The following is a 21,509-nucleotide window of genomic DNA, read 5'->3' on the forward strand; positions in this document are numbered from 1 at the left end:
TATGTGTTTCTTGAGTTAACGTGTGGTGCAGAAATTCCCTTAACACGCTGAAATGATTTCCTTAGATAATGGACATTTTAGTGGGGCCATTTATAGCGAACATGTATATGACGCTATTTCATGCAATCCCATTGATCGGCAGGGGAATAATGGTATTGCTGTAATGATGGTACACAATATACGTTTCTATCTGCTTCTCTTTCAATGCATCTCTCTCCTATAGGCTCTTGCTTAACAATGTAATACAAGCAAAACATGTTAATTTTATTTTTTAGTACATTTTTATAGTTTCACATACAAATTATTTCCTTGTTCAATCAGTATTATTAATTAATTTGTATTGTATTAATTAAGATACTGATACATATTGTTTTTGAGCTACATTGATATCATACCATTAACAAATCATATAATGCATCGTTAATTCTGGATCGATTAAGGTCAATAAACTATAACAAGTGGAGTTGCTGACAATATAATATCCAATGCAATTTCAGACATTGCTTTGACTTTCAAGACATGCATGCAAAGATAAAATAATGATAAATATGGCTGGCTACTCATAGTTGTCTCAGAGTAGGATCTATATTCGTGTCTTGTTAATGGGGCGCGAAATGTTGAGCTCAAATGAAGTGATTTTGAAACTAATAATGAATGTGTTGAATTGATTAGCGCAGATCGATTGAAGAGCGGGGTTCCCGATCACATCATTGAGATCTGAATGACGTCATGCTCTTTTAATTTACTGCCAATCGGAAATCGTATTTTCTTTCAGTGGTGTCGTGGTCAGTAACCCGCGTCATGATCAAAGCCAGCCTGTTCTGTAACTAAAGCTGAGGATGGATATTGGTGCTAGAACAGTTTTGTCTTGATCTTAGGAAGTGTTAGCGCAACTTCTATATTAACAACACACGTCAATGCCATCCGCCTCCTGACTGCATTCAAAATTCTAGAAGCAAGTATCGTGAAAAAGTTGATCATCGTGCTATATCCACTGTATGCATGTACAAAAATAAGTTTGGCATACAGACATGGACAGATGCAGTCTGTATACCTAAAGACTGTCCAATCCAAGTTTCGTCACGATTGATAAGCGCTTCCCCTAGATATATTGATATACTAACAGCAGACAGGGAGCCTCCAGATTCTGATAGACCTACTATTAAGAAATTGTGCTAATGAATGTTCTTTTCAACTTTCTTCATTATGTGGATAAACAGTCAGAAATACAGACAAAAAGACTCATTTCCAGTGGATTATGATACTCAGTAACTAAAAACGTGACCTCTGTGGGGCGATAATATTAATACTGTATTAGCTTCAGAAAAAATGTATGCCCCCTATAGGTCCCAAAGAGAACTGCATTTCATTTTTAACTGTATAAGAATATGCATACAATTTTACAGCCAAACAAAGGGGGCAATTCAGGTTTCCTCTGCATGAAAATGGATCAGTTAACAATAACATTATATTGACCGCTAATCGACAAACACAATTACTAAATTCCAAAAGGATCACTGGACCTACATGTAATGGATTTGGAACCATAAACCTTCAAATGATACCTTCAAATTCAATAAAGTCGGAAGAAGACGAAAGCACGTGAGCAATTAAATGCTTTTAAAACTATTACCAGTGTCTTTACCTTCTTGGTCAATTGCCAACTCATAAGAATGTTTCTGCCATCACAGATTTTGTTTGTGAACAAAGACCCTTGTTACAGTAAAGCACGCCTGCAACTCGGATATTGATCTTATATTAAAGCTTTTATGATGTGGATGCACATGGGTTGGACAAAAAAATAGAAAAAAACTTTGACTAAAACGTCAGAATGGTGTATCGCCACAACCATAGGGGCCGAGATCATTCTAAATTCATGTGAAGAATCTTATTGTTCTGGGGGGGGGGATGCATGGCCATTTCTCCATGATCTAACCCTCCACGGGAAGTTATGTGTGGAAATCAGTAGTTAAAGCTAGAATGTTACTCTTGAGTGACCAGTATTTTGTATAGTCATGAATGTGGAACCACCTGCCAGAGTTTAAGGGAATAGAAAAAAGTCTGTGCTCACTGAGTCTGCACTCCACCAGGAAGATGCATCTTGTACATCACCGAGTCAATGTCAGGGATTCAATCCGCATAACAAACAACCAGTCTTTAATGTAAAACATGCACACCGTTTTTCTCACGGCACATATCATGCACAATGATACATTTACAATAGGTCCTCAGGAAAGGCTCACATAATCTCCATAATTAATAATATACAATTATCTACCGCACTTACTTTTGCAGACTTCCAATCAAGCTATGTGTTAGAACCACTTTTTATATCTTCATTATTTATTTATGAACTATTAAAATCACATATATTTAAAAGCTGTTCAATATAAAGATGAATTGTGCGAGGGTCGATTGCATTAACACAGTACAATCCACCAGGGATTTCTTGGGGCGAAATGCAGGAGAAATTAATTAAACGCAAGCTCAGGCATGTGATGAGGGGCTGAGGGTCGTTGGTGCTTCTTTGGTTTATTAGGCTGTAGCAGAATTTACAGTATAGGCAGTGTGTTTTATGACTATAAATAATACATTGTTTCATCGCTAAGTGTTATTTTATATGCTGTAATAACCCATGAAGCGCTGAAGCCGTGTGAATTAGTAACAACATATAACACACTATAAGACTGTCAGAATAGATCAAATTGGTTCATTCTCAGGAATACTAAGCAAATCATTATTTGACTGAATTCTACCCATTTCAAATACATTTTCTAACCCGAGTAAGTCTATATAATATATTAGGGGTTATCGCCATGTCCAATGTAGACTGCACTAATATGAAAAACTATGCATCTACAGTTATTATAATGCAGTTCACGTCCATGTTTTCAGTTCAGGTACGAGTACATTTCCTTTGAAGCTGCAGAGTTACCCATGAATGCTAAATGTTAAATTCAAATATTAGTTCCACCTTTTTTAAACAGAACTTGTGCGCTAGTTTGTTTGTTATTTTCCACAAAAAAACTTTCTCCCCCAAAGTTTTTCTTTAACAAAAAATGCTGCCACCAAAGTAGCTTTGAAGTGGGCCGTATTCTTTACTCTCTGCTAGTTGTAGTCTCCTTTACTACAATTATAAAACTACAACTCCCACTTCGCTAGGTAAATGACGCCTATTACAGTGGCCGGGCGGTTGCCAAGCAGTTCGGTCGCATGGTGGAAAGATGGCGGAAGTTGTGAGCGTTGGAGTGAATTTGGAAGCGTTTTCCCTGGCAATCAACGCTATTCAGGCGCTTCGCTCCAGCGTAACCCGGGTTTTCGACTCATTGAAAGATGGCATGAAAAACAAAGAAACCCTTGAAGGCAGGGAGAAGGCTTTCATCACCGACTTTCAAGACAATCTGCAGTCCGTCAACCGGGATCTCAAGTGAGTCGATTCTGAAATTGCTTTTCTGTAGCCAGGCTGCAACCATGATCACAGTGCTAGTTAGTAATAATCCAGAACCTATCTGCAATTCAGATGTAGTTGCAGTTCTTGGTTTCCGTGAAGAACTTGACCTGTACCAACACTGGCAATAGCACGACCTGGCTACTCGGAGATAACCAGTCGCTACTGCTTATTGTGTTTTGCAAGATGCTGCATTGTTCAGTGTAATGTGAAGTGCGCGTCCCTCCCCCAAATCGGCCTCAGCGTCTGCCAAATCCCATTCAGACAATAACAATCGCAGCCACTTAGCATAGAACTTGGTTATTCGTTATTATATGCTGATTATTGAATACAGCATGTTAGTTTAGCGGGAAGTTGACAGACTTGTGTATCCACAGTCCTCTGCTGTAACAAAACAAAAACAGAAAAGCGACTTAACGGGGTTTTGTGGCTACAATTACAACTAAGCTGCTACCCATCGCTTTTACCACATATATTGATTCCAAAAATGGGGATTATTGCTAATTTATCAAATGCTCTATTTTTAAAAGAGAGTGGAAGAAGTAACCCACGCAGTAGTTGCCAGTCATGTACTTTGAAAACGTCTGTACCCTGGGTCTCAAAACGATTTCCCTTTGAAATTGCAGTAACAGGCATATCCATTTGGTAATACTCCTGACTACAAAATGGAAATGTGTTTGTGATAAAGGCATATTTGTGAGTCTCGACCCGAGTGGCAATTCAAAATTGTGATAAGGTGTTTTTGTTTTGTTTCTTAAAATATGTAATTGAACAGTTATAAAATGTAAGACTGTCCTTTTGTCGCTTAGTGAACTGGAGCGTCTGAGTAACCTGGTTGGAAGACCCTCAGAAAGCCATCCCCTCCACAACAGTGGATTGCTGAGCCTGGATCCGGTCCAGGACAAGACCCCTCTGTACAGCCAGCTTCTCCAAGCTTACAAATGGTCCAATAAGGTAGGAAGATGATTTCACTGAAACTGATATCAGTTAGGTGCTTCCTATAGGTATAACAAATACACCATTTAGGGTGAAAAAGAGTAATTGGTTTTGAAGTTCTATTTTTGCAATGAGAGAGCTTCAAAACTGAGCTGCAAGTATTTGACTTGCATGACAGCATAAAGACAGGTACATTTTAAGAGAGGATGGAGGTTGTATATTGTAATGGAAAACCTCTGCAAGGTCATGAACAAGTCACAGAAAACGATCTATTCATTGTTGTAGCTTGCATATAACTTGCTGATTAACCAGCAATATAAAGGCATGCATGGACTCAAAGTATAACAAAAAAGCTAGTCAGCAGACAACAGGGAGTCTCTTTCTGAGCTGGGACGGTGATGACAGACCTGGTGCTTTCAGAGTTAAACTTGCTCACTCTGCACAGGCACCGGATAAGATGCCCATGACCAGTGTATTTGTTTTGAAGAATGTCACCAAAGCACAGAAAGCATTTCTGGCTTTCAGTTTGTATTTGTCATGAGGGGAGATGAGTGCACAGTTGTCATCCTCTGTGACCACGTTGGTATTAACAAGCAGATAAGTAAGCAGAGCGCCCAAGGGCTGTGAAAGAGAGTGAACAGGGCCACATTTTCTGGAGGAAAGTTGTGAAGGACAGAGGTCGCACTTACCCCTGTGTTTGTTCCATTAACTTGCATTAGGCTTTGTCAGGGTTGCTCATTGCTTTGACACATCTAGTTTCTGTCAAGAGCCCAGGAAGAGGCACAGAAGTCTAATGGAATAATAATAAACTGTAATGTAATAATAAGATGTAACAAATTTAGTTTAGCAAAGAGGGTCATTGACTTTTGATCTTAAAAAAAAAACAACAAAAAACTATGCATCCATTTGCATCCTGTGCTTTTTAATGTGCCGTGAGTCTGGAAACAATGTACTGTTGACATTAAATGTGTCTTTGGTTTAGGATCTGAAATGCAAAACAGTTTTATGATATTACTCAACCTTTAATTAAATAATCCTGGAAGTAGCAGTCCAGCCACTGAACCATGTAAAGATGTGAAGAAAGGAATCAAGAAACAGCAGAGAATGAGAGGCAAAATCACACTGAGGGTGAAACTTGAAAGTTTGTGACAAGTATACCAACAACCCTGCTGTGAGTGTTTGAAAAAAATCCACTTTAAAAGTGGCATACCATCGTATGCATAAATATGCAGGGTGCCTATGACCTTGATTCTCATTCATCCAACACATTTAGCTCGAGCTTGAGGGACAGTGAAAGTACTAAGATAGTGATATTTACTGAATGGATGTGACATATTTTAAGCAAACGGAAGACTCTCTGAGGACTTATCCCTTTTAGCATTGCTGCATCAGCGTGAGACGCTGCCTTTCCCTTAGCGCTTGTGAAGGTGACCAGTTTAATTCACAGCACATGGAACCGCAGTGATGGGTTTGCTCTGCACTCCACAGGGCTTTTGGGGGACATGAACATTTCATTTAGCAGTGACCTACTTTTTTTTTTTTTTTGGTTGAATCTCAACAATATGGGTCCCATATTTTATTCAATATGGGTACACATTTTTAATTAGATTTTTAGAAGTGTCTGTCTAGTGAAGATTCAGTTATAAAGGGGATGGAGAGAGGTTACACAGAAGATTCTGTTTGAAAGTTTTTGTTACTTAAATTATGAGTGATAATCAGGCAAGTACCTGTTCTGCAGTTTAAATTTTGTATGGGAAGAATGGGAATAAGACTCCCATTGCTAGCAGTTTGATCCATTCCAGGTTTTACAGTCATCTTTGATACCCCTTAGCTTGATACCTATACACTGTAGATAATAAGGCTCATAGTAAAAACTGTAATGGCTAAATCTGATTTGCAATCGGGGTCTCCATTACTTTATTGGGTAGTAGTGGTTCTAGTTGTACAGCAGTCACATATAGACCTAGATGGTAAATTAGTTTGGCCTTCTGTTTGGACTGCCACTCAGTGTTCTGTTGTGGAATTTGACCTGATGGTAGCCGAGTGGCAGAGATTCACACACTGCTCTGTTACAGATTGCCCTGGGACTGGGAGTGGTACTCCAGCTTCTCGTATACTTGTTTCAAACTCCTCTCTGGACCAAGTGCTAATCTTAGATCCATGTCCTGACTACAAGCATTGTGATTTCACTTGGATAATAACATTCGTTGAGCATGGTGCTCCGATGCAATTTCCATGCGCTCAAAAGCGCGGGTCGTGAGAGTGTAATTAACATTGTTAATCCAATCCTCACTCTTTCTATTAGAATAAGCCTAATGCTACCTATGGGATTGGTAGGTTTGTGGTACAGAAACATTTACGACAAACTGTTTCATTAACCAAAACCCTCTTGAATAAAATTTGATTATCGTATTCCTTCGAATTTAAGGCGCAACTTTTAAACCATTTGTTTCTTCTCATGAATAGCCAGAGTCTTAAATTTGAGTACAGTATAGTGATGTGTATTAAAATCGCCAACAAAAGACGTGACTAGCCGAGTACACAAACAGCAACGTGACTGACTGCCGAGAAGAGACGAACCAAAGCGTTACTGCCCGATCTCGAGTCATCCGTTACATACAGGCATACCTTTTCAAAGAAGCGTCATTAGCTTCCTGAGGAATTCGAAGAGAAGCTTTAACAATTTCAGCATTTTGTTATTAGGCTCAGTTCTAACAAACCGTACCAGCTTGAACAGATCGGAAATGCTGATCAGTCCCCTGTATTTTTTGACATGCCAAGCAATACCACAGTTCACATATTGGGAGCAAAACAGGTTTGAGTAATCACGACTGGAAATGAGAAGCAGCACATAACTGTAATGCTCTGTGTGATAGCAGACGGACACAGACTGTCTCCATATGCATAAATGAGATTGTATCTTTGTAAATGCAGATTTATTTTATGTCTTAATTTTTTCTCAAATTGAGGGTGGGAAATTTGGGCTGTGTCTTAAATTCGAAGGAATACGGCATATGCACTTTTTTCTTTTCCAAATGACTGAATATGTTAAAGTTTATTTCAATTTTAAAATTTGTATCTGTTTATTGGCATTACTGTTGACTTGACAGCAAACATCCTTTGCTATGCAGCTGTGTAATTTTCTGATTAGTTCTTTAGCAGGCAGTAGCAGCGGCTTTGCTGCTGAGATGCGAATGTTACTGAGACAAGCTTTTCACAACACCCTGAAAATGTGTGGAGCTGCTTTTTTTCCATTCAAAAACTGATTTGTGAGCGTAGTTTGCTATGTGTAAGCTTTTTTTTTTTAAAACCCTGCTAATGTTTCATTTTTTTCATGCGTCCATTTCCAGTCAGCTTTGCAATTAAAACAGATTCTTGTTGATTGACCAAACACTCAACTATAGTTGTCCCTAAGTTGTTAATGGAAGTCATTATGCTTACTTCAGGGAAATGTCTGTATACTGGTACTGTAACCTTACTTGCATCTACACAATTGCCTTAAGAGCCAATAACTTGTACATGAACACATCTGGGATGTTTACCACTGCTGCACCTTCCTTTAAAAACAATGCTGTTATGAAAGTCCCAGGGAACGTATTTCAGGGAGCACTAAGTGTTGCCATCATAACTGTCTTTTGAAAATAATTTAGCAAGATCAAAACCTAATAAACATGTATGACCTTTTATGTCAACTTAATCCACTTCGTTTCGTGCTACAGAAGTGAGATCAGGTTTCTGTAATGAATGTGCCAGGGAGCAGTCTGTATTACTATAACTGTGTTAAAAATAAGCGTGCACTGACAGCTCCCTTCCTGCCTTCCTGAATGAGCGAGTGAATGACTCTTCACTGAGTAATGTCAGCGTGGATGGCTCCTCCATTAACATCACTCTATCCTGTTTAATAACCCATTTGAAACGTTTACTACACTGTTCTCTTCTGCAGCACAGGTGGGTAACATGTCTGTTTCTGCTTCCATCCCCGCTTGTCTACTTCAGCAAATCTGAATAAGGAGATGGTTTTATATTCTACATACATGACTTATGAACACGGGGAACCGTATGGCATTAGGGATCTGTGCAAATGCTCATCTCTAAGATCTTTATTTAAACAAAATGAAATAAATGAACTTGTCAAAATGTAATTGTAAAATCGCAAACGGGGAAATGAGTGCCCTTACTTGCTGATATAGATTCTATTACAGTAGTTTTGCTTAAGAGCCCCTGAGAAAGGAGTTCACAAGTTCAGAACCTGCTTAGAGCAAACCTGGATATACTCAAGCATGTACGGGTGCGTGAAATCTTATTGACTGAATGGAATTAACATCCCTCAAGTACCTTCCAACACCTTGTGGAGTCTATGCCACTTTGCCAGTCATCAGGGCAAACACGATGGCCCAACCTCATGTTCGGTACAGGTTCTAATAGAGAATATATTGTACTGTTACTTAAAGGAAACTGTACATTTTATAAAACATTTCAACACTTATATAAATACATGATGCTCAATGCTTTAAAAACAGACCCTTCTTTTATCCTTTTAAAGTAAAGTTGCTTACCTTGGATGCCAATATGTTTTATTTATTTATTTATTTATTTATTATTGCGTGGGGCCACCTGTGGGCAGAATCTTGTGCTCACAAAATTCTCTCAGGTTTCTTTAAAGATAATCAGACTGAAATTAATATTTGCCAAATGCATTGAAACTCCGCAACCTTCAAAAATGTCTGCAGAACTACCACTAGGTGTGCGCTGCTGCTCATACTCATACTTGCCTTTAAGAAGTATTTATTGGCAGCTATTAAATAAATCCATTCAATAATGTGTTCAAAACAAGGAAAGCTCGCCTTTACAATTGAGTACCAATCAATGGCAATTAACTTCCGCTTTGAGTGTTTACTGCTGACTTGCTGTCCCGAGGCCATAAACTGACAATTACAATTTTGCAGTACGGCAATAAAAAAATGCAGAAGTGCATTGCCATTGATTGGTACTCGGTTGTAAAGGTGAGGGAAGGATAGCTTTTATTGTTTTCAAATCAACACATTATTGAATGGATTTATTTAATAGCTGCCAATAAATCCTTGTTAAAGGCAAGTGCGAGTATGACCATCATACCCCTAACTACCAGCAGTGGCTAGTATATTAAAGGTGAGGTAACTAAGGATGTTTTGCATTTCATTATGGAGACGGCATTCAGTCGAGAGAGGCAGGGCTGTGCTGTCTGTCTTGATTTAAATGAGGCTGTCTGGTGCCTTGGAACTGGTGCAGATACGTAAAGCCAAATCAACAAGGCAGCGAATTCCACTCCGATTAAGAAGCTGGCCGAACGCTATCTGGTAATTGAGTAGCAGTTTGCTGTCTTTTAAGTAGGAGTCTCTGTGCTCATGTTTATTTAGCACCCTATTGTTTAGCTCTTTTCATCGTTCTGCTTTCCACTCTTTACTCTCCCGTACAGAAGGCAATAGCCCAGGTGTCAGAGCACAGCGTTTCATGTGCAATCGCTCCTCTTTGCCTTAACAATGGGGATCTAATTCAGAACTCAAAGCGTGGTACAAAAGAATTTGCTTACACACTGACTCCTGTATTGGAGAGCGCATTACATTAATATGGGTCTGAGTAGAAACCAAGAACCTAACAGCATGCCCTGTATGTTTATACAGAGTGTTCAGTGCAAATACCAGTTTTTTAAACAGGCACTGGATTTACCTTGACACACCACTTTAGGATTAGTTCATTTATTTGTTTTTTTACTTTGTATTTAAACTACATTTTAGGGTAGGATTAGTGAACTCGAGGTAACAGTCAGAAGTCAAGCAGAGTGGTGTTCTCTTGGCTATAATTACGAGTAGAGAAGATGGACATCTTACTTGGCCTGTTTAAGTACATTATTGTCTGTATGCAAAACTGTTATTTCTATATAATCTTGGACAAAATGATAATTGTTTTATACTGTATTTAAGTTACTGTAATATTTACCCCTCACCTGCCACAAAAACAATTGGGAGATAAAGTAAGCAGATGTTTTGGAAATGATTTTCTATTGGTTATTAGTGTTTCCTAAAGTCTAAGAGTTGAGTTCTTTGGGTCTCAATTATCAATAGTTCAAGAGAATAAAATCCAGTGATCAGAAATCTTAGGAGTCGCTAGGAGTGACTCTCCGTAGGTAAGTTTTCCCCTGTGTGTTTTAATGGACAGATCAGAGTAAGGAGTTCAGGTCCATACTGTACAGTGGAGCTGGCGGTTGGATTCAGATGGTTAATGCACCATCTCTCCTGTGAGCAGGAAGCTTGGCTGATAGCCCTTAACTATCAGGAGAGTCGTTTTTCACAGTTCTGTTCATGCTTTTAAACTAATTAGCAGGGTTTTAGCAGGGCGCAGTTTACTGCAGATTCACAAAATGAAATCAATTCCCTTCTGTCTGAGACTGCATAACAAACTGCTTTTAGAGAAGCAGAACAACTCAAATTGTTTTTATATTTGATATTATATTCATATTTTTTTTGTATGTTGGAGGATATATATTTTGTATTCGTATTTTTCTGGTTGTGAAGTCAGAGAAAGGGGTCATCTCTTGGATCACAAGCTTATGACATGCTGATAGATAATTATTTCAGTCAAGGCTTTTGTTTAATACTTGATTGGTGCGTCTGGTTTTAAGTACTCTTTTTAACCGCTCTCCGCTAAATGCCTGTTCCAAATCAATTGTGTGTGGTTTTGCTAGTAAAATATAACAAAATGCCATCTAGTGTAAAATAGAGCAACTCTGAAATGCTCTAATTGTTTTTTTCTGTTTTGAGTGTCAAATCGTCAATTTATTACAAAAAACCAAAACAAAATGTCCAGGGGTGGAAATAAGACTCCCATTGCATAGCAGTTTTGTCCATTCCTGGTTTTACTATGACACACCTGAGCTTGTTACATACACACTGTGGCTAATCAAGCTTGTATTAAAACCTGGAATGGGTGAACTACTATGCAATAGGAGTGTTATTTCCATCCCAGATTTCTAATTGTGAGAATGCAGTAACCTTGTATTTTTATTTTAGTTTGCCCCATTATGTATAATGAACTTTGCTATCAATACCCAACTGCTGCACTTAATGTTATTTACAATGCCTTATGTACTGTACAGTGTGTGTGTGACAATAGGCTGTATAGTGTCTTGGAAAAGTCATGGGACTCCACTGGCGCCCCTATGTGAAGCAGAATTTCTCTAAAATATTATGCAGCAGTGGTTGTGTCTCATTCTTGACACATGAAGAAACTATTTCACTTTCGCCAAGTTGTCCTGCAGGCTTGGTCAGCAGGCTTGACTTGTGACATTATTGTTAACTTCAGCAGGAAAAGGCACCCCAACCTTCATACGCGACATTGAAAGTAGACCGAGTCTGTGACTGCTCTTGGGTTCTGGTTTGGTGTAAAGATTCTGTTTGCAGATTTAGAGGTGAACTCGCACAACGTCATTTTCTGGTAGGATTCTGAGGAGGTGGAGAAAGAGGCTGCTGCTCATTGCAGCGAGCGAGGAATCAGAACAGGCTGTACTTGCGTTCACACAAACTGAAAATATGATGGGCGTGCCAAGTAGGAAAAAAAGTGCGTGGTTAGGAGCTGGATTCGTGCAATTTAAATTGAATGAGACTGCCACTTTAAGTAGTGCTTATGTATTGAGAAAAGGCTGTTCTTTTTCTCTTGAGTTTGCGCAAAGCACTATGGAAACTCCCCTTAATACACACATGTTTCTCTCGGCTATATTAAATATTCAGGACCGTGTTTCAGCGTAAATAGTGGAGCAAAAAACATGCGCATTCATTAAAAATAAAAACAAATGAGGTAGCATTGTAACCATTACCTGAAGTACTGTACAAGCAGGAAGAGCCTTGCATGCTAAGAATTAATTAAACATTTCTAACCAGTGCAGCTGGAACAAATTATATGACAAAATTAGGTGGTACAAACTTAAAACCCATGCTTTTATTGTAAAGTGCAAATCCTATAAAAAGGTTAAATAAATGTGAAGGCCTTTATGGTATTATAGCATGTATTAAAGTATTTATTTGAATCCCTTTGAAATAACAGGTGTTTAGTGTCGTGTAACACCAAAAGCTGTGCTTGTGGGCATCTTTTAGTTTCTCTTAGTTTGGTTCATACAGTAAGTCACCATTGATCCTTAAACATCAGTACCAGCCCCCAAGATACCCATCTTGCATCAGATGTTTTTTCGAGGGCAAACACGTATACCCTTTGGATAAAATACATCTTTAAAAGTTAAAGTTGAATCCAGATTTGATATAAATAATAATAATAATAATAATAATAAAGATAATTTTTAAAAAAATCAATGAATAAAGAAACTGTTTTACAAGATTTGCCATAGTTTTATATTCATCTATATTAGGAATAAATGCAATAAAAGAGGATGCAAACTACAAATGTAACAGAGTGAGATTTTATTATTGAAAGTCTTCAATAATATACTGTACTCAAATTAAATCCAGAACGGTAGGCAGTTAACTTGCTTGCGCACAACGTTTTTTGAAAAGACAAACCATGATGGGATGGATTTGTTGGTCCAGTTTTCAGTTGAACTGCTCTCAAACCAATCAGAAGTCTGCACGGTCAGATTGCTGTGAAATCGGTCTTTCAATCTAACATTTTACTTTTGTCCGTTTTTTGGAAAACTAGAGAGCGATACTGTATCTAATTCAATATGCTAACATTATTCAGCAGGTTTCGTTTGACTTTATGAAGCAAAATGAGTTAATTCTGTTGGGTGATCAAGACATTTGGCCATAGCTGTACACTTGGAAGGAAGCTCTGTTCTCTTAAGAGACGTACCTGCAGTCGTTATAACACAGTGCTTCAAGCTGCGCTTCAGTTCACCGGAGCTGGGAAATCACAGAGGAGCACCTGCCTTTCAGATCGGATCACGCAGTCTTCAGCAAAAACCCCCCAGCTGATCTATTATTAATGGGAACGCTCTGCCTTTTCTGTGGAGAGTGACAAACTGGAGAATTCTTCTGTTTAATTTTCCTCTTGACAGTGCTGACACACAAACCACCATCATTTCAACACCTGGTTTAACCAGAATGCTACCAAAAGGCGGCAGGGTTTTGTGCTGCTGTGAAATGCATACAGAATTTTAGAGACCTATCAATATGGTGTATTACTACATTTACATAAGCCTCTATTATCTGGTATTACACCCGCCAACTGTTTAGATCAATTGAATAGACCCTGCCATATCACAGCAGCCTCTGCTGCCTCTCTGGTAGTGTACATTGAAGGGTGGTGATGAAAAATGAGCATCTTAAAAATGTTAGGTTGTGTGCTCCCTGTATTAACAATAGGAAATGGATTCATTCACGAGTCTGGGTCAGCGGTTCACTAAAGCTTCTTGAAAATGATGACTGGCATGCTGCTCTCTGGAAGCTCGTGAATGCAGGCTCAAAAAGAACCGCGTTGGAACAAAACCCAGGAGTGGAAGGGACAACGTTGGCAACCCCTGTTATAGCCTTTGTGCTTTCCAAGTCCTTTCATAATAATGTAAAATGTTAGTGTGGTGAAAACTTACTAGAAAAACACATTTAAAAATAGAAAAAAAAGTATTTAAAAAGTGAAACAGAGAAACAACTTGTAAAGTCCTTTTAAAACAAAGTTCAGCCAAGACTCAACTAGCCGGCTTTGCTTCTGCTTGGCAAAGGACGAAAGTACAGTAAATTAATTCCCGGTCCTCTCAAGCAACTGCTGCAGACACCGTGACTTCTCCTTCTAAAGGTCTGCCATATTTGAAGTAAACATATTGATTTTGTTTACATTAACAAGAGAGCAAAGATACAGTGCTTGTGCTGCATTTACTGAAGGCCTGAAATGTGTAGGATGTACAGCCTGTATCAGCAGCTCTACAGAGGCACTCAAATGGTGCACGTTGAGAGGTGGAGAAGAGGCAACTAATCCCAGCTAATTCTCCGACACCCGTGGGCTAAGCTCTACAGAGTGTGGGAAAATCAAGAAAGAAAGGGGGGGGGGGGGGGATAACGCTGTTTTTGCTAATGAGTTTGTCGAAGAGTTCTTGTATTTATTTGATGTCCCATTTCTAACAGTAGAAATGAATGTGACAACTCGTTTTATACAGTTCGTCCAATTAAAACGTATACTCAGTAATCATTCATTTTGCCATTTATCCCATCTGCAATATTGATGCAATTTAATAAAGAATGCATTCATTTTTATGTTGTCAAACAAGCACCAATGAACAAACAAGTCATCCCAAATCAAAGAGTTGTCAGCCTGAGGTTTGAATGTAGTTTAGTGTAATTTAACTGGTGATCAGATTAGGTAAGTCCTATATCATCAAACCGTGTTTACTAGTTTGAAAGATTCTACAAAGCATCCCACAACGACTGCCTCAGAGTGCTCCTCTCTTCCATAACATTCAGCAGACATTATATCGGGGTTCCTGCTAGTTTTAAAAAGGGCAAGGGGTTAGAGAGATTTCAGACAATGGTCTACAGCTGTGGCCAAAAGTTTAGCATCACCTAGAATTTTAGGATTGAGACATAATTAAACTAAAAAGTGGTGTGTAATTCAAATATGTTAACTGAACATTTTTCAGCAGGTTTTTCTGGACTAGTTCATTCTATAGGGTGACACAAAACCTGGCTGTTTATTATTGTCCAAGTTGTTTGATCGATATTTTTGATTCATCTGTAATATCAAGGAACTTGCAGGAAGCAGCATTTGATTTGTGTTTTGTAATCCCATTGAACGGTTTCAAATGAATGAATAACTACAGTACAGCGCAAGAAAACCAGAGGAGTGGAATCTTGCTGTCTGTCCCAGGCCAATGTTATGCCAGAGCGCAAGTCTAGTTACAAATATGTTTGCATCTGCTTGATGTTCAGCAGCATGTACTGCCTTAGCTGATCGCTGGTTTGTCAGAACAAAGTGCATTTTGCTTGCCACAAATGGGCCTCAAGCCACGGACAGAGCCATCAAGGAAGATCTCATTCGACTCCCATTTCTGGGACTAACTTTTGGCACAGGGTTGCTGGGAGTTGTGCTTTAACACAGTGTGCCAGCTTTAGTAGTTTATCCCCAGTTGTTGTACCATAGTGACATAATGTTCGGTGCTGCTTATATTAAGGGTGATAGTCTTTTTTTACAACACAAGATGGCTTTACATTGCTCCCTTTGATTTTATGGATTTGCAATGGCTTTTATTTTGCATACAGTTAATCACCGTGGTTCCTTATTTGGAGCCTAACGTAGCTAACTTTTTTACGTGGATCATATGCAACTTATTTATACAGAAAATAACTGTTTATTCTTTACCATTTATTTTTCTTGTACATTAAACTAGATGATGGCATTGCTGGAGGGCAGAGAATAAATAGTTCTCAAGGTCACACGGTGTGCATGCATTTACAATATACGATGCCCCCTTTACTGTCTTACTTGGATTGCTAAATTTCTTGGAGAAAGGAAAGAGAAGCGTTTTCTGTACATCTGCAAAAACAAGACCAATTAACAATCCGTGTGTTTCTCTTGTTACTTAATCTATTATCGCTAGGTCTAAAAAGAGGTATTTCACGATGAAACAATTTGTATTAAAGCAGAAAAAAATTGCGTTGTCGCCTTCAAAGTATATATAGAAGTGTAAATGGCTAGCAGTAAGTGTAAGTGGCTAGCGCCTTGACAGGTTTACAAACAAAACCAATGCCAATAGAAACATTTAAATTGGATTGTATTTATATGCAGTAATTCGTAAGTGGCTGAAGAAAAAAAGGGCAATCTTAATTGCCCGTTTTGTAAAATCTAATTTCAGTACAGCCTGTATTTCACAAAGTAAGCCACGCTTCTGTCGTCCAGTTGCTGACATGTTCATTAATGTAGTGATTCTATCTGGGGTTACAGCAGTTTTGTTACATGCTGGTTTACCTCACAATACAGCACTCAGACTGGCAGACGAGTAAAGTCCTGCAAATTCATTGGAGAAAACAGTAAATGTATTTGTCCATTTATGTACCTGTCAAACTGTCTGCCTGTATGACAGACTTTCTAGATCTGCCTTCCCATTGATACACCTTTGTAATGTGTGCTGATCTGTCTGGCAGCCTGTTCCTGCTTTTACTGTCTGTACTGGGCCTAGAGAAAGGGGGGGGGGGGGGGAGTAGACCTCAGCAGCAGCAATGACTGGCTCAATAGTGCATGAAACAGCTGTTTAACCTCTCTGTGTCTCACTCTCTCTTTATCAATGGCGTTCCTTATCTCGACAGCATGACGCACTAACTACTTGATCATTGTCAATTATCCCTATGGCTTGTTCGTGGCCCGCGACGATGCTGCACATTCATGTAGCAGCAGATAAGAATTTGATTAACGCTTCCCGCTTTGTGCCCGGAGTGCTAACAAAGACCTCCGGCCCACTGAGCCATTTAAATACCTGCTTATCTCGACAATCCAACAGTGAAGACATCAACCAACCCTCTCGACAGCTATTCCCGGCAGCAGTCCCAGTGTTCATTAAGCACTTGACCGTTGGGACTTTGTCAGGTTAATGTAGTGGATCCCCACTACAGCCTTTTTTTATTTCTTTTAACACATGCTGTCTCTCTCTGTGTCTGTGTGTGTGTGTGACTCTTGGCTCTATCCCACTGGCCACTGTCTATCACATAGATGAGAGGTCGGATAAAGAACACAAGAATCAGGTTCCACCCATTGTTAGTCAAGCCTTTTCTCGGCAACATATTTCAAGAGAGTACTTAATCTTCTTGCAAACAGCATAGGCAGGGACAGTGACCAGCAATGGAGTGACACTGCAGTGTATCAGTAACTCCACAAGGTCACGCTGACTCAAGTATTTGATACTCTCCGATTGTAGGATTTTTTTTTTCTTAACCAGTAGACTTGATGCCAGATCCTAATGGGTATTGAAGTAAACAGCAAACTGTAATTAGTTTAACTTATTGTAGGTACCTTTTTTAAAAACAATTTCCACGATTGCCAGACCAGCGTTGGAAAGTTGAGGATGCAGTAGCAATTCTTTCTGGGAGATTGCATTTTATTTTATTTACAGCAAAATGTTTTTAAATCTCAGCAGGTTAGACATTCACGTCAAAGCCCATCTTTGCATGTAATTTCATTGTGAGTTGTAATTTAATCAGATGCTGATGATATACAAGGAATAGTTATTATACCAGCTGGTCATGGGCTTTAATCATCTGTTAAATAAAATACTTTCAGAACTGACGAATGGTTCACTTCCAACAGCTCGCCCACATAAGATCTGGATCAGAACTTCCAGACTGATCCTTCCGTTTTGGTAATGATGGAATACACGTTTCGGGGATAATAGCTGGTTCAATTAAAAGAATAAAAAGTCGCTGAAAAAAAATAAGAAAGCAATGTTTGATGTGAACTGTATAGCGCAGGCTAACTCCGAGGCAGGGGTGTGCCATTCTAAACATCAGATGCATGTTTATTCTGCCAGATGTCTTTCTCGACAGGTGGCTTTTGATAATATCAGAATTGGAATATAAGAGCAAAAAAATACACAATACCCATTTGCTGTATATTTGGAAATAATAGCTTTTTTTTTAGCACTATTTACTGATGACTATCAATCTGCGGAATTGGAAACTGTAATTTCATCCTTGATAAACCCGTTGTTTTGATGCAACTGTACAGGTTATCCTAAAAAAGTCATCAATATCAGTTGTTGTCCATTAGCATCAAAAGTCAATACATGCTGTAGATTTACTATAAATCATATACACCACCTTGCCAATTGTATATACTGGGTGGTACAAAATATTATGTCTTCTTTGTAGCAGGGTTGGGCTATGTAATTTTACTGCAAAGCTGAATCTTATAATGAGAATTTACTTGGCCACTAAGCCAAGCTTGTCTTTCTGGTACTGTCAGCTCAAGACGAAAACTAAGGGTTAAGACTGCCTCGTGCTCAATGTTTAATAAAAAGGGGAAGGGGAGGGAGAAACCCCTTCAACAATAATTCCAGCTACGGTCAGAGCTTGTTTGGGATCTTATTAAAACATTGCCGCATTGTCACATTTTCACGTCCCCTTGTTCAATCACAGCGAGCAGAAACTTGTTTAAACCCAAATTAGTTTCCTGCGTGGAACACGTCCGATCTCAGCCGCTTTCCGTAACCCTGATTTATGAGAACCGGTTCCAGAAAATGCCACGAATCCCAAGCGGCTCAGCTGGTATTTAAAAATTAATTAACCCTCTGACTGCTCTCTGCTGCCTTTGCATTCAGTACAGTATGCTGCTGCCTTCTGCACTCACACTTTCATACACTGTCTCCCCAGCTCCCGGAGTGATTTTGGTAAAGTGGTTTGACATGCCAGTTTTATGATGGACGCATTGTATTAATTTTTTTATAAACAATTTTTTTTTTAGCTTGTTCTGTGATTTATTTTCCTCTCTATGGGGGGAAAGAAAAGTAAATTATGGACAATATTCCTTGTCCTGGTTAAATATTGCATCCTTATCAATCATATGTGTTTTATTTTCGTCTGTTTAAAGGAAAGGTTGAGGAGTGGGATTGAAGTAATTGAGGGGCTAATTCAGTTTCATTTTATGTTTAGAGAATTCTATTTTATTTCTGAACAGTAAGGTGTTGCCTGAAGTTTTTTGATGATGATGATAATAATGATGATAATAATAATGGAATGTAAAGTTATGTAAAGTGCCTCAAGTAATTTCCAATAAATCTGTCAAATAAATCTGAAATACTATAATATTCAAATATATAGATAAATCATATAGCCAAAACCCAGGACCTTCACTAAATCATGCTTTGAATAATTCTTCCCTTTCTTTGCTGTTCACTGCTGAATAAACCCAGGGAGGCTGAGGCACGGCTGTCTCTTTGTTCTTGATATATCTGATCAAAAGAGCCAAAGAGCCTGGCTTGCTCACTGCCAGAGGATCCTTGCTCACATATATCTACTGTCTCACCCTGACTCATGAGCAGCGGAGAGAGGATCTTGCAGTGCAAGAGTGACAGGGATTGTCAAGAGGAACATTACTTGTTGTGTAGGTTGAGCTTTCCAAATGGAGTTTTCATTGTTGTTGTTTCAGTATTTTCATTTTTGATGCAGACTTTCAAGATTTATTGCTGCCCCAAGGAGGGCTGTATTCTGTGTTTCTGAAAGTTCTAAAAGGCAGCTTCTGAAATGTATATAAAGTAGTCTGAAGTGTTTCAGTGCAGTACTAAGCCTTCTAGAGGTTGCTAAATTGTGGAAGGCCATTTTAGTAAGTAAAGGTCACAGGGCGATTAACATAATCATCTTTATCGTCTGTTATTTAAAAAAAATAATCACACTGCAAAAGTCACAGAATCTTGACTAGGGTGTTGATTTGATTAACCTCTCCTGGAAAAGACTTTAGATTTTTTTTTTAAAGTATGTTACAGTACCAGGCAGTCCACCTGGATTGCATCAGACCCTTATTTTTAAGGGTCATCCAAGGATAGCCACAGATAGGATCAACCCCTTAAGACGTTTCCATCAGCAGTCACGTGGGTCACCCCTGCCTCAGATTTGCAGGCTGATCTGACAAACTGTCAGCCTGGAGACAGCAGGGGTAGACCACTGCTGTAGGACCCATTAAATAGCATTGAAATCGGATTCTGCAGCAGAATAAATTACTAACTGTATTACTATTGATACTGTACAGTACAGATAAGAAAAACTACATTTTCTATTAAAATACCCAGAAAAGAAAACAGCCCTGCCTTTTTTTTCTATCATGCTGTGAAGGGCAGTCTGTGCTTGAGCAAGGCCCAGGAATGAATAGAGATGTGCATGTCAGGATTGAGGGTGTTTTTAAAGCTACAGTAAGAGAGAAAACCTTCAAGGTGCCTGCCTGCACCTTTTCATGAGCAGTACATTTACAAGCACCAAAAATCATGGTTACAGTTACTGCTGTAAGGAGGACATACTTCAGGTTTAGTTGAAAACTAAGTTGCTCACCCGTTTTAAAATTGTTGGCAATGTATTTGTGGCAGCGGGAGTTGCCAGTAGCACTGAGGCTTTGGTACGACTTGAGGGTAAAGTCAGACACAGGAGTGAAAGTACAAGGCATGCATTTACCATCTCTCTAATCAGAAAGGCAATCAAACAGCAGAGATCGCTTCCCGTCGTCCTCGCTTTGGCCTCCAACGGTGCTCCGTGTCTCTTCTATTCTGTTTGATCTTGACAGTAATTATGCTATCTTTCTCAGCATTTAGACACCTGCTGCTGGAACTGGATGCCCTTCTTTTTCATTTATAGCTTTTCTACAGATCTGCATTTAGCTGTCACCCATGGGGTTGTGTTATGTTATGTTTATTCTTCATTTACACTTTTAAAAGTTTGGATGTTTAAGTCACTGGTGTCGCAATCTCCCCCCGTCACTAATTGGTTTACTGATACAGTTTACAAGACAAGTCTCGAGAGAGAGAGAGATTATTTGGCCCTTATTAAATGTAGTTGGTAGCAGACCAGGCAGGTCCCAGAGAGGATACAGATAATGGTGGTCCTGCTGGTGTTATGGTTCAGTGCTAGCTGGACCCCCAGTGTGCTGGCTCACTGTATTATTACTGCTTTGGTCGTCTAAGATCATAATTCTTTTAATCAAATTGGCAAGTTTCTGCACTGGGAGGTCTAATGTAGCTGTTTTGCACCGAAGGTTTCAGAAACAAGAAACCGATTCATAAGACATTTTAAAGCCATGTACACACAGCATGCATTCCCCTTTTACATGCTCACCCTCAACTAAAATGAATTCTGCGTATTTTCTTTGTACTGTCACTTTGTGACTTGCTAGGCAAAGTAAACAAAGTTGTTTTGAGCAAAGTATTAATTTTAAGAAGTGCAGCTGGTTTGTTAAACGCTTTTTGTATCAGATCTCGGTTTCCCAGTGTGCTAAACCATGACTAAAGACTTCAGACTTTTCTCAAACTTGTCTCATTAGCTGCGAAGGAGTTGTGATTAATTCAAATAAATTGGATGTTCTCGCGTCCGCTGCGGTCAGCCAGATTAAAGCGGGGGAGTGCCATGCCATCTGTTGCTTGTTCTCTTAAAGGATTAGCAGAGGGTTGGATGTAGGCTAATTAGCA

The 21,509-nt window shown here is 39.0% G+C and overlaps 1 protein-coding gene across 1 annotated transcript in view; it reads left to right on the forward strand.

The window, feature by feature from the left end:
- Positions 1-3,179: 3,179 nt before the first annotated feature.
- Positions 3,180-21,509, forward strand: part of LOC117422470 (mediator of RNA polymerase II transcription subunit 27) — a 62,272-nt gene continuing 43,942 nt past the window's right edge. The window contains exons 1-2 of the mRNA XM_034928220.2: positions 3,180-3,427; positions 4,258-4,402. Coding sequence (XP_034784111.1) covers positions 3,225-3,427; positions 4,258-4,402 — 348 coding nt within the window. The 5' untranslated portion in view covers positions 3,180-3,224. The remainder of the gene's footprint in view (positions 3,428-4,257; positions 4,403-21,509) is intronic.

Source organism: Acipenser ruthenus, chromosome 15 (genome assembly GCF_902713425.1).
Source record: "Acipenser ruthenus chromosome 15, fAciRut3.2 maternal haplotype, whole genome shotgun sequence".
Taxonomy (NCBI): domain Eukaryota; kingdom Metazoa; phylum Chordata; class Actinopteri; order Acipenseriformes; family Acipenseridae; genus Acipenser; species Acipenser ruthenus.